Genomic DNA, 11,734 nt, shown 5'->3' on the forward strand with positions numbered 1-11,734 from the left:
AATAGCATGGAGGACACTAGGAGAAGGAAGGGAAAAATGGGGGGGGGGTAGGAATTGGAGGGAGAGATGAACCATGAGAGACTATGGACCTGAGAAACAAACAGGGTTTTAGAGGGGAGGGGGGAGGGGGGATTGGTTAGCCCGGTGATGGGTATTAAGGAGGGCACGTACTGCATGGAGCACTGGGTGTTATACGAAAACAATGGATCATGGATCACCACATCAAAAACCAATGATGTATTTTATGGTGACTAACATAATAAATTTTAAAAAAGAAATAAACATCAGGTATATGGTTACCTAAATCTTTGAACAATGCAGTAATTGTATTTCTGTGTTAGTCTGCTCTCTAGGGTATTGACTTTACATGTTAAAATGCTGGGCCACTTGGAATAAGTTAAAATCAATTAATAAAATTACCTTCTCAAGACAAAAAAAAACAAAACAAAAAACTTGTTTAGTTACCTCATTCCTATACTCAGAATCCTCCAGCAGCTCCCCGTCTGACTAATAATAAAAATCAATCTTTCAGTGGTCTTAAAATCCTTTACTTGCCCCCCCTTTTTTTTTCTTTTTAATACTTATTTGAGAGAGAGGAGGGGACAGAAGGAGAGGGAAAGAGAGAATCTCAAGCAGAGTCTCCTGCTGGGCATGGAGCCCGATGCGGGGCTTGATCTCATGACCCCGAGATCAGACCCAAGCTGAAACCAAGAGTCAGATGCTCAACCAGCTGTGCCCTCCAGGCTCCATGACTTGCCCTTCCTTTCTTTCATTCTGCTTCCTCAGACGTGCCACACATGCCCCTAACGCAGGGCCTTCCTCCTTGTTTCTCTTGCCTAGAAGTTTCTCCCTAAAGATATTTCACATCGTTTTATGTCACCAATGAGGCATTGCTCCATTGTGACCTTCCTGGTGAGGCCTTTCCTGACCACCCCTGCCCCCAGCACTCTCCGTCTACCCTATTTTCTTCCTTTATAGCTCTTTTTTTACCATCTCCTCACTAAAATGTAAGTTCCGTCAGGCAGGAATTTGTATGTTTTATTTCTAAATCTACAGAGCAGTACTTAATCAAATAATCGACCACCAGTAATGTTTGAAGAAACCTATATACAGAAAGATGAATAAGGGATTTGTTTCACGTAGCTGGTTGTCACTAATGAAAAGTACACATGTATAGATATGTGTCCCAAGTTCTAGTTCTAGTATCTCTGCCCTCTCTTGCCTTTTCTTTTAACTTGACTTTAAGTTCTGGTAATCTGTTAGCATTTCTCCCTTCTGCCTTAGGCATCCCTTCCCATCTCGGCCTTGAAAATCAGTCCATAATTTATCTTCATTTTGGCTACACAGTAACCCAGCTGCAGTAGGACCCAAGTAAGAAAAGGTGTTCCAAAGGGACCTTGATGAAGTTAGTCCTGCACAGGAATGGAGAGAAAGTGTGAGAGACCCAGGAGTAAGGAGGAGGAGTAGGGTATGAGTGAACATAACAGTGTGAATAGCAGCAGAGAATGTTACCAACAGAGGATTACATGTGACACATCTCAATACCATGACAGGGGATGTGTGAAAAATAGATAGATGTACGGCCTGGGAGGTGGTGTGTCAAGCTAAAACAATCTAATGAGAAGCATCAGAGCAGTTCTGCTAATTATTGTATTTGTTTATGGCAGGTAGAATATGTGAAAGGTACTGTCAGTTTTTATCTCTAAATACATATTTTTTAAAATTTCTAGGCTTTTGCAGATATGCTGAAAGTGAACAAAACTTTGAAGAGCTTAAATATGGAGTCCAACTTCATTACAGGAGCTGGGATTCTAGCACTGATTGATGCTCTGAGAGATAATGAAAGCCTGGCGGAGCTCAAGATTGACAATCAGGTCAGTGTTCTACAGCAGTAAGTGAGGAAGCCACAGCCCACTCCGCCGTGGGGAGGCTGTGGACTCCAGAGGCAGGTGGGAGGGGCTTTGGGGAGCCTTTTGGGAAGGTGGTGGCCTGAAAGGAGATGAGGACATGTGAAGTGTCCAGAATATTAGTATTTTGAGTCTGGGTTTGAGCGTATTCATAGAGTTGTGCAGCCATGGCTACTAATTCTAGAACATTTTCATCACCCCTCCCACCAGCCCTGGCAACCACTTACTTACCTACTTTCTGTCTCTACACATTTGCCTATAAATGGAATGATATAATATGTGGTCTTTTGTGTCTACCTTCTTTCACTTAGCAAAATATTCTGTAGGTTCATCCATGCTGTAATATATATCTGTAGTTACTCTTTTTTTATGGCTGAATAATCTATTACATGTGGGTTGTTTCTACTTTTTGAGTATTAGGAGTAACACTGATATGAACATTGATATACAAGTTTTTATATGAATGTAGATTTTCATTTCTCATGGGTATATACCTAGGAGCGGAATTGCAAGGTCATGTGGTAACTCTGTGTTTAACTTTCTGAGGAATGGCCAAGTTGTTTTCCACAGCAACTGCACCATTTTACATTTGTACCAGCATGTGTGAGCTTCCCAATTTTTCCACATTCTGGCCCAAAACTTGTTACTGTCTTTTTGATTATAATCATCTTATAATAATGGGTATGAAGTGGTATCTCCTTGTGGTAATCCAGTTTTTTGATGTCTGTATGAACATATACTGAGCTTCGAAATTTTGTCTCTCTTATGTATGTATGTTGTAAGAAGTGGGAAAATTTAAAAAGACCAGCAGAATCAGCATTTACCTGAATGTCTTAGTCTTAACTTACCTTGAAAGTATTTTGATCTAGTTTATTAATACTGTTCTTTATTTTAATTATTCCAGAGGCAGCAGTTGGGGACAGCTGTAGAATTGGAAATGGCCAAGATGCTTGAGGAAAATACAAACATCCTTAAATTTGGATATCAGTTTACACAGCAGGGACCCCGAACCAGGGCAGCTAACGCTATAACAAAAAACAATGATTTAGGTAAGGCATATGCATTTCAAATCAAATTTCTGAATTGTATCATTAAACTAATGTATTAGAGGGATTTTTTTTTTTTTTTTACAATAGATTTCAACACAGATTTTTGGGCCTTTGTTTTTAAAATCTGCACGGTCCTTTTTATGTTGATTGAATTAGAGTTCAGTTTAAGCGCAGTTGTAGTGATTACTGGGTTCCTGGGGGAAATCTTCCTGTCACAAACATTTCACAGCTTTAAGCGAACAGTTTTCTACCAGAAACGTAATATAAATGCTTCCTGGAACAAAAATTTTGTTCTCAGTTACAAGTCTCCTCTTGGAGCTAGTAAAGATTTCAACATTTCAGGAAAGTTTTTTACCCTTTTTATCAAATAGGCCTAGATAGAAATTCATTTTTACATGATATAATATGGATTATAGTTTTGATCCAAGTTGTATAGCGTATGACATGTAAGTGTCCGCTGTCCTTTCCGGCCTCCCTGACCCAGCTATTACTGGGCAGCTCGTCTTCTCGCTGCACACATCGGTCAAGGTCAGAGGTTGCCCATTTTTTCCCGGTTCCTACTGAAAATACTGCTGAAACTTGTGCTTGTTTGAAATAAGTTTTCCAGCCAAGGCTGAATTAAAGAATATGATGCTTGTCATTTTGTTTCTACTTGTTTCCGATAATTGACTCTTCTTTTAAGTTTGGTGTTTGTCATTGAAATATTTTTAAAGATGTGTTTAGACAGGAATTAAAATAAGACTTCTTAAAGGGAGTAACACTTCAAAGTGATGTAGTTCTTTTAAGCTTCAGCCATATTTGAGTTTGCATTCTTTAAAGGTTTCTAAAGCAGAAAAGTTACAGCTTCCTTCCCTCAACCCAAATTACTGTGAAGAGTATTAGTTCAAATCCTTTCTGTCTGTCCTTTGTTTCCCAGAGAAGATTTTAGCCTCCTGCATTTTAGAAAATTGGTGTGTTCGGTGTACTGTTGATTCTCAGTGTAATTTGCAAAGTCATGCTAATTACATCGAGAAGGAACAGTATACCAAAAGATGAGATAACACATGAAAAGTACTTCCTGGGCTGCTTTATGTTGACACTGTGCTGCTGAGTAGGTGTCCATGGCCACGTGTGGTAGAGGATGAGGAGGCCACGTTGAAGGTGTGGTCTGACGTGAAGCCGAAGTGAGAGAAAGCAAAAGCTTTCTGTGGGCACCTCTGGAGACCTCCACCTCATCATGCTCTTTCATCCTGAGCCAAGCCAGAGTTTCAGACATGAAATGACAGGGGAAGTGCATGGATAGAAGCCCACATTTGGGATCCAGCTAGTTGTTTATATGCTGAGGACAGCTTGCAGATTGTGAAAAGGGACTCATTGCAGGCTGCTGCCTCCAGAGTAAACTCGCAATAAGTACTTGCTGCTGGAAGCTAACACAATGAAAAAGTGATGTCAGCAGATTAAAAGGCAGTGCTGGCAGAAGGCACTAAAATGAGATGGGAAGAAACTTAGTTCCTTTGGATTTGTTTGTGGGAGGCATCTGAGAGCCATTATTGGCCACTGAATGCATGATTAAGATGATACTTAAAAAAAACTATTTTTTATTCTTCTAGAGATCAGATGTGAGGTTAGAACTTACTTGCAATTGATCATAAAGTATTGAGAACTTCTATTAGTGGAGTGGGTTTTGGAAAGTGCCAAAGAATTATTAATAGGTGGGGTGTCTGGGGGGCTCAGTTAAGTGTCTGCCTTCGCCTCAGGTCATGGTTCCAGGGTCCTGGGATCGAGCCCCGCATCGGGCTCCTTGCCCAGTGGGGAGTCTGCTTCTCCCTCTGCCTGCCGCTTCTCCTTCTGCCTCCTGCTCCCCCTGCTCATGCTCTCTCTCGCTCTGACAATACATAAAATCTTTAAAAAAATGAATTGTTAATAGGGCCAAATTTATGAGCCTCTCATCTAGCAGCTGAAGCAAGGAACTGCTGGTAGCAAGTAGGCACTGAGTGAGGAAGAAGAGTCCGACCTGGCTCTTAGCCCCGTCTTCTGCTGTGTGTGCTCCCAGCACCCTCTGCCCAACGTGTCAGTCTCGGCGCACAGGTCAAGGCGACAATCGTCAAGACCCTGTGTTCATACCGGCAGTCTGACAGGGAGCCACCAGAAAGACCTCACAGATCAAAACTTGAAACATAGAATCTCCGGGGCATCTAGTTTTCCTTCACTTTGCACATGGGGCTGTATCAGATCTTCAGTGTTGATTCTGGTGTCTTACCTCTCATTGTTTCCTGTTCCTGGAAACAATCCTACCTACCGCCATCTCTCCAGCTGTGACCAGCAGGGAGCGTCCATGGCGCACACGCACTATTGGCTTGAACTCGGAATCTCCTGTTACTGTCCACACGCCAGCTGACCACATCATTTCCAGCCTTTTTGGTCTGCTCTCTTCTGGCACAGACCTCCTTTACATGTGTTTTTTATGACATGCATTTTAACACCTGAAATGGTCTGCCAGTGACCTCCAAACCCTGCTGCAGTTTAGCGTTCTCTTGGAAATGTTCTACCCTAAAGGGTTAATCTGGTCTTTCAAGAAAGTATTTCCGTATTTTTCAGAGATCTATATATATGAATAAGGTTTGTATTTGAGGACTCAAGTCTCTACTTGATTTTTTTCCCTCAATATTTCAGTAAACACGCAAGACTTGTTTTCGTTAACATGGACTAAAATCAGAGTGAAGGTTGTACTTAATTAGCTAAGTATAAAAATGCTCATGGGAGCCTGATACTTCAGTTCTCCTGGTTTTTGCTCTCTAGCTAGCACCCAGCCAACGGCTGCCCAAGCTTTTAGGCACATCACTCAAATGTCTGCTTGAAGACCCCATCCTGCCGTCACTGAGTACAGCCTACTGATTTGAGGTCACCAGTCTGCAAAGCGGCTGGGGGCTCCTGAGACCTCTGCACCTTTCTTTTGCTCCATCCACTGAACTAGTTGACTGAGCAGTTTGGTGGCCAGAGTCTATTATGGCCACCAGGTAGGACCTTACCGCCTGACTAGGGTCTGAGGAGTCCGTTCCTTTGTATTTTGTTTTTTTTGTTAGAGCCTGGTTCATTTTGTAGGAGACACTAGAAGGAAAATTTGGAAAGCAGTAGCAAGTCATTTACCTCTAAAATGACAAAAATGTTTTTGTTACGTTCTTTCACAAACTAAGGAAATGGGTTGTGGTGCCTCGTCAGAAGAGCATACAAATCGTTACTTTTAATACTTTCTAATCCCAGCTGTTGGAATGTGACTTCAAGATTTAACACAGTAATTTATAAGGCATTGTCTTAACAGGTATCAATTTTTTTAATAACAAATGAGACGGGAGCAGCGACGTGAAGGTGGATACAGAGCAGTTTAGATTTCTCCCGTTCCTGTGGGAGCTCATGTGAGCTGAGGACACGTGGTTCGCATTTCGAAGCCCCTCAGTTCTCAACAAGTAAATGGCAATGATGAAGGATGCAAGTTTTTTATTTTAATGGCCCTTTGAACAACAAATGGACATTTCATTTCTGTACAACTCTAACAGATCATACAGAAACTTGTTCCTTACTAGGAAGTTAACATTGTACAAAGTAACCGAGATTTCTAATACGCTTTTTTTTTCCTCACAGTTCGCAAAAGACGAGTTGAAGGAGACCACCAGTAAGTCCACCAAGATCCAATCTTTGGGAGACTTGAAGGGTTCACCAAGAGCTCATGGTGGTGATGTCAGATGTAACATTTTCCTGGGTAGAAGGGAAAAGACTGGAAATCTTTTTTTTTTAAACTACATGTATCTTTTTTCTAGTTTACGTTAACAGTTTCAAACTGTAAAATCAATAGTAGGTGGTATTTTGTATTTTATAACATTTTTTCTTTCTGCTAAAATCAATTTTAATTTAGCTTAATTAAATGGTTTGTGATGAGCCATGAGTTAAAAAGTACAATTGTGAAAGAAGTTTAGGAAATCATTTATGTAAAATACTATGAACATTTTAAGGACCAATCTTTTTTAAATCAAAAAGGGACCTGACTGATATGAGAATTGCTGTTGCACCTGTTAGGTACAAGACCCTCATCAGAGCTTTCTTTCCTTATCCCGTTGCATGGAGTCCTTGCCGTGTTTTAGAATACATAAACTTGGCAAGAGTGTGCTTTCCGTTTCTAGCAAGAAAGCAAAATGCCAAAATTTTAAAACCGATGACTCAAGATCTGGTCCTCTGTTCAGGAGTACCAGCCCATCTCTGGGAGAGAGAAAGGGGCCTCCTGCACATTCCAGGTCACCACACTTGTCTGATGGGTGTGAGTTGGCAACACCTAGACTTGTTTAAACAAAGTTGTTGGCTTGGCCAGGTTCTGTACTTTGTTTAAAAGTATAGTTATGTCTAAATTCATTATAGTTTTTTATTTTAATTGGACATTATTAAATTTTTGTGAAAGCTCGTAGTAAAAAGCATCTAAGTAGGCAAGCTGTTTTCTTCCCTGTAAAAGCCATAGGGCCAACTCTTACTTTAGATAATAAGAAAAAAGAAGGCTGTTACTAAACACGTGAAATCAAAGATAATAAACGTGGTGGAATTTGAGCCTGAGGCACATGCAAATGGTCATTGAAACTGATGATTACTGTAAAGTAAATGAGCACCTGGCCTGTGTATGAATTAGCTGTTGCACAGCATTAGGATTTGTGGGCACACAGAATTGCATAGATGGTCGTGACTCAGCGCTCGCTACGAACTGTCTGACCAGTAAGGAAAAGTGTCCTTTGTAAATCTAATGTTTATTACGTTTCCTTTCGTCTTACACTTTTTTGTCCACGTTGTGTAAAAGTAATCTCTCTCATGAGAAAAAGGTCTTCCTACTGCTGATGCTCACAGTATTCAGATGAACACGCGAACAGTGTGCCCCAGGGAAGGCTGCCTCCAGCCTGGATCGGACCTGGACTCCGGCCCTGTTTCGGGGCAGCCCCTGGAGAAGATGGTGGAGACCATCCTGACCTCCAGCGTTCAGGCCTGGCTAGATGATTTACAGGGAATAAAGGAAAGAATCCCATTTAAGAGTAGGGGAGAGGTCTGTTGATTTTTTTGAAATCGAATTACAGAGTGTCCCTCCTTTGGCTTGGGCTGGACAGTTTACTCAGTGAGCCACGGAGCATCTTGTGTGCTCTGGTAATAAGCCTTCTCAACAGGCGAAAGCTTCCCTTGTAAGAACTGGTGGTCTTTATTTTTTCGGAGTCAGTATCGGTGTTTCAAGGGGGCCAAAGATTGACTTTGCACTATTCCCTTTCAGTTAGAGACCACTGATACTTTTTTTTTCTAAGTTAGCAAGTGTTTCTATCTATCTTCTTTTCATATACAACTTTGGAAATCTACTTGATTTTAGAGACTGCTCACTTGCTGCAGGGTGGGGAGTGAGTGTGCAGCAAGTCTTTAAGGGTCCCCATCACCAACAGCAAGGCTTCCTTGCTTGCACTGTCCTGTAAGTTTTCTTTTTTTAATATAGGTAGGTGGGGCCCTACCCAGTATGTGTATCGTACTTATGGGTAGTATCTTTTTCATTTATGACTTACTGAAGTATGAAGAAGTGTTTTGCTTGTATCATTCCAGTTCTGAGCTATGACAGTTATATAATTGAAGGAAACATTTTTTCATAAATATCTTTAAAGATGACCATCCAATTGAATACAGAAAATCAATTATAATTACAAGGGAGAAAACTGATGTTTACTTTGATCTTTAAAGTTCTGGCACCTCTTAACCTTTTAGTAACTTACAGTATTTCTCTATAGCTTTAAAACGTTATAATAGATTAGGGATCTGAAATAGTCTTGATTTTTAAACCAAAGATTTTCTAAGGCCTTAAAACATTCTGTAGGCTAACCAATTTAAACTTACCTGGTTATCTAATCAAAGAATATTCTTTGCATTTTTAAATTGCTGTTTTTAAAAATCTTTTAATTTCCCATTTTGTAAAATTTTACATTCATATTTGAAGTTGATTTTGCAGGTATGTCTACATGAAATTATACGTATTGAAAAAAGCAATATTAATACTGATATTATTAAAATGGATTTTGGTGCTATAAACTTGTAGCTTAAATCTAGTAGAAGTCTTAAATATAGGTGAAATACATTTCGTAAGGGTGCCTGTCATTTAGAAGACCAAATAAACATTTTGCGTTTAAAAAAACTAGCAGATTGTTAGAGATTTCAAGGAGAATTATCTCACTTATTAAATTGCAAATTCCTGTTATTTGAATGAAGTAACCCACATACTCATCTTGTGCAATAGGTACACTCTGGAAAAGTTACATGTAAATAGAACTTTGTAAATTGTTTTTCCTTTGACAGTGTCTGATGTATTTTCACTTATAAAGAGGATTCCATGGTATAATAAAAATTATAAAAGAAAAATGTTTTGATAAAATGTTAGTCATGTTCTGTTCGTACAGTATATTTAATCCTTGCTGCCATTAAAATAAAATGAGAAGATTCATGAGATTGCATAAATTCTGCTAGTTTTGGTTCTGTGCTCGCAGGGCATGTCTCCCTGGCCCTTACGGAGTCAGGAAGCACAGGCCCCTTCCCGCAGACCAGAGGGTGGGTCGTTCTCCGGTGGGCCCAGCAGCTTCCTTCCTCTGCGAGTTCAGTCCTGTCCTTTCGCCCCTTCACTCTTTTAAAAGAATGTTTTTCTAATATTGATATAATTAACGTATAACTTTGTATTAAAGGTAGACAACATGACGTGACATACATATATATCATGAAATATCTACCCTGAGTTATCCGTCAGCTCACACAAAAACAATGATTTTTCCTTGTGATGAGAACTTTTAGGATCTACTCTCTTAGCAACTTTCAGATATGTAATACAGTATTCTTAACTACAATCACCATGCTGTCCCCAGGATTTATTCATCTTCTAACAGGAAGTTTGTAGCTTTGACCACCTTCACCTGTGTCCTCCACTCTCCACCCCTACCTCTGGTAACCACCTGGCTATTCTGTTCCTGAGATCAGTGTTTTTAGATAGTCCTATAAATGAGATCATACAGTATTTGTCTTTCTCTGGCTTAGTTCTCTTAGCATAATGCCCCTACGGCCACTTAACTTGTGCATAGTATTAGCTGAACACAAGGCACCCATGGAAACCAAACACACGGATGTACCAGAACCACTATTATTGCCCTTGGACAAGGGTGTGAGTTCTTGGGTCTAACCATCTATCGAACTGTCTTCTGTCCACTCTCACTGAGCATTCATGTTTCTAGATCATTCTCACCATGAGACTTGCTTACCAAAGAAATGCTTCACTATTTTTGAGAAAATGTTTTTATAAGCAAAGATTTTTATATTTTTATGTCGTTTTTATTGGGTCATTCTTCTATTCAACATTAGAATTCAGCTCCATTAAGTCTGATACTCAAGTATTACTGATTAATATTAAATATACTTAAATATTGTATTATTAAACTTGATTCGTAATAGTGAAGTTTCTTTTGAAGACTATGTACTATGGGCATTTAGAACTTACCACGTCATACTGAGGTAATTTCAATAAAGTTTATCAAATATTCTATAGACTTGGACTTTTTGAAATATCCCTTTAGTTCTCATGTTCTAAACTTATATTTTACATACCCCTTCGGGAACGAGCTTATTTCCTATAGTTACTCTATCCCACTCTATTATATTAAGCCATATAAAATTGTCACCACTTGACCATTTTTACCCATAAAAATAGTAATTTCACATGGTCGAAATACCGTCAGTTCTTGGTCTGGTCTGGCCATAAAGGTGAATTGACAAATGTGAAGAAACAGAATCCTGTGGACCTGATGGGAGCCAATCCTAATAAACGAGAGATGATTTTTACAGCAATTCAAAGACATCTCTTACCAGTCACCCAAATCCACCAAGCAAAAGAGAAAATCTGTGAGATGTGTTCTCATGGGTTTGAGGAAGCTTTTAGGGATAAGTGTCAAATAATTTAAAAATTTCACAGTTCTGAAACATAGGGGAATGAAGACCTTCCCGTTGCATCTTTAATGTTGGCCAGCCTTCCAAGGACGGCTGTTGGGCTTATTTTCTCCTGCAAGAGGTCTGGATGCCTGTCCTCCTTGGAAGGAAGGAGGCTAGGCACCTCCAGCTCCTGTGAGTCTGCGTGGCCCTGAGGAGACAATGTTCTCATGCCCAGCACGGTGGCCCCTGCTCTTCTAGGGACCAAATAATGAGGGTGGCCGACCATATGTGGGTCCAAAATCACGAAACATCTTTTGTCCTTTAAATGTGAAGCTTTCCAGGGTGCCTGGGTGGCTCGGTCGGTTAACTGTCTGCCTTTGGCTCAAGTCATGATCCTGGGGTCCTGGGATCGAGTCCCCGCTCAGTAGGGAGCCTGCTTCTCCCTCTCCCTCTGCCTGCCACTCCCCCGCTTGTGCCCTCCCCCCTTCTCTCTCTCTCTGCCAAACAAATGAATAAAATCTTTTTAAAATGCTTATTTTTTTACTTGGGAGGAAAAAGCTTTGGATAGAGGTCTTTTAAATATTTTTTTAAAGATTTTATGTATTTTAGAGAGCATGCTAGCAGGAGGGAGGGGCAGAGGGAGAGAGAGTCGCAAGCAGACCCCGCGCTGAGGGCAGAGCCCAATGTGGGGCTCGACCCCACAACCCTGAGATCATGACCATGCCCATGGAAATAAATGACAAAGCACAGATGGGCCCCAAACCCAGCTTAGCAGGACAGGAGGACATCCCCGAAGAGGCAATACCTGACCTGAACAGAAGCCCACCTCTGGGC

At 40.5% G+C, this 11,734-nt stretch overlaps 1 protein-coding gene across 1 annotated transcript in view; it reads left to right on the plus strand.

Annotated features, from left to right (window-relative positions):
* TMOD3 (tropomodulin 3) overlaps positions 1-9,441 on the plus strand; it is a 75,978-nt gene extending 66,537 nt beyond the window's left edge. Inside the window, exons 8-10 of the mRNA XM_044918151.1 lie at positions 1,731-1,874; positions 2,812-2,956; positions 6,575-9,441. Of these exons, the coding sequence (XP_044774086.1) occupies positions 1,731-1,874; positions 2,812-2,956; positions 6,575-6,609 (324 nt within the window). The 3' untranslated portion in view covers positions 6,610-9,441. The remainder of the gene's footprint in view (positions 1-1,730; positions 1,875-2,811; positions 2,957-6,574) is intronic.
* Positions 9,442-11,734: the final 2,293 nt, after the last annotated feature.

The sequence above is a fragment of the Neomonachus schauinslandi genome, chromosome 9 (assembly GCF_002201575.2).
Source record: "Neomonachus schauinslandi chromosome 9, ASM220157v2, whole genome shotgun sequence".
Classification (NCBI taxonomy): Eukaryota; Metazoa; Chordata; class Mammalia; order Carnivora; family Phocidae; genus Neomonachus; species Neomonachus schauinslandi.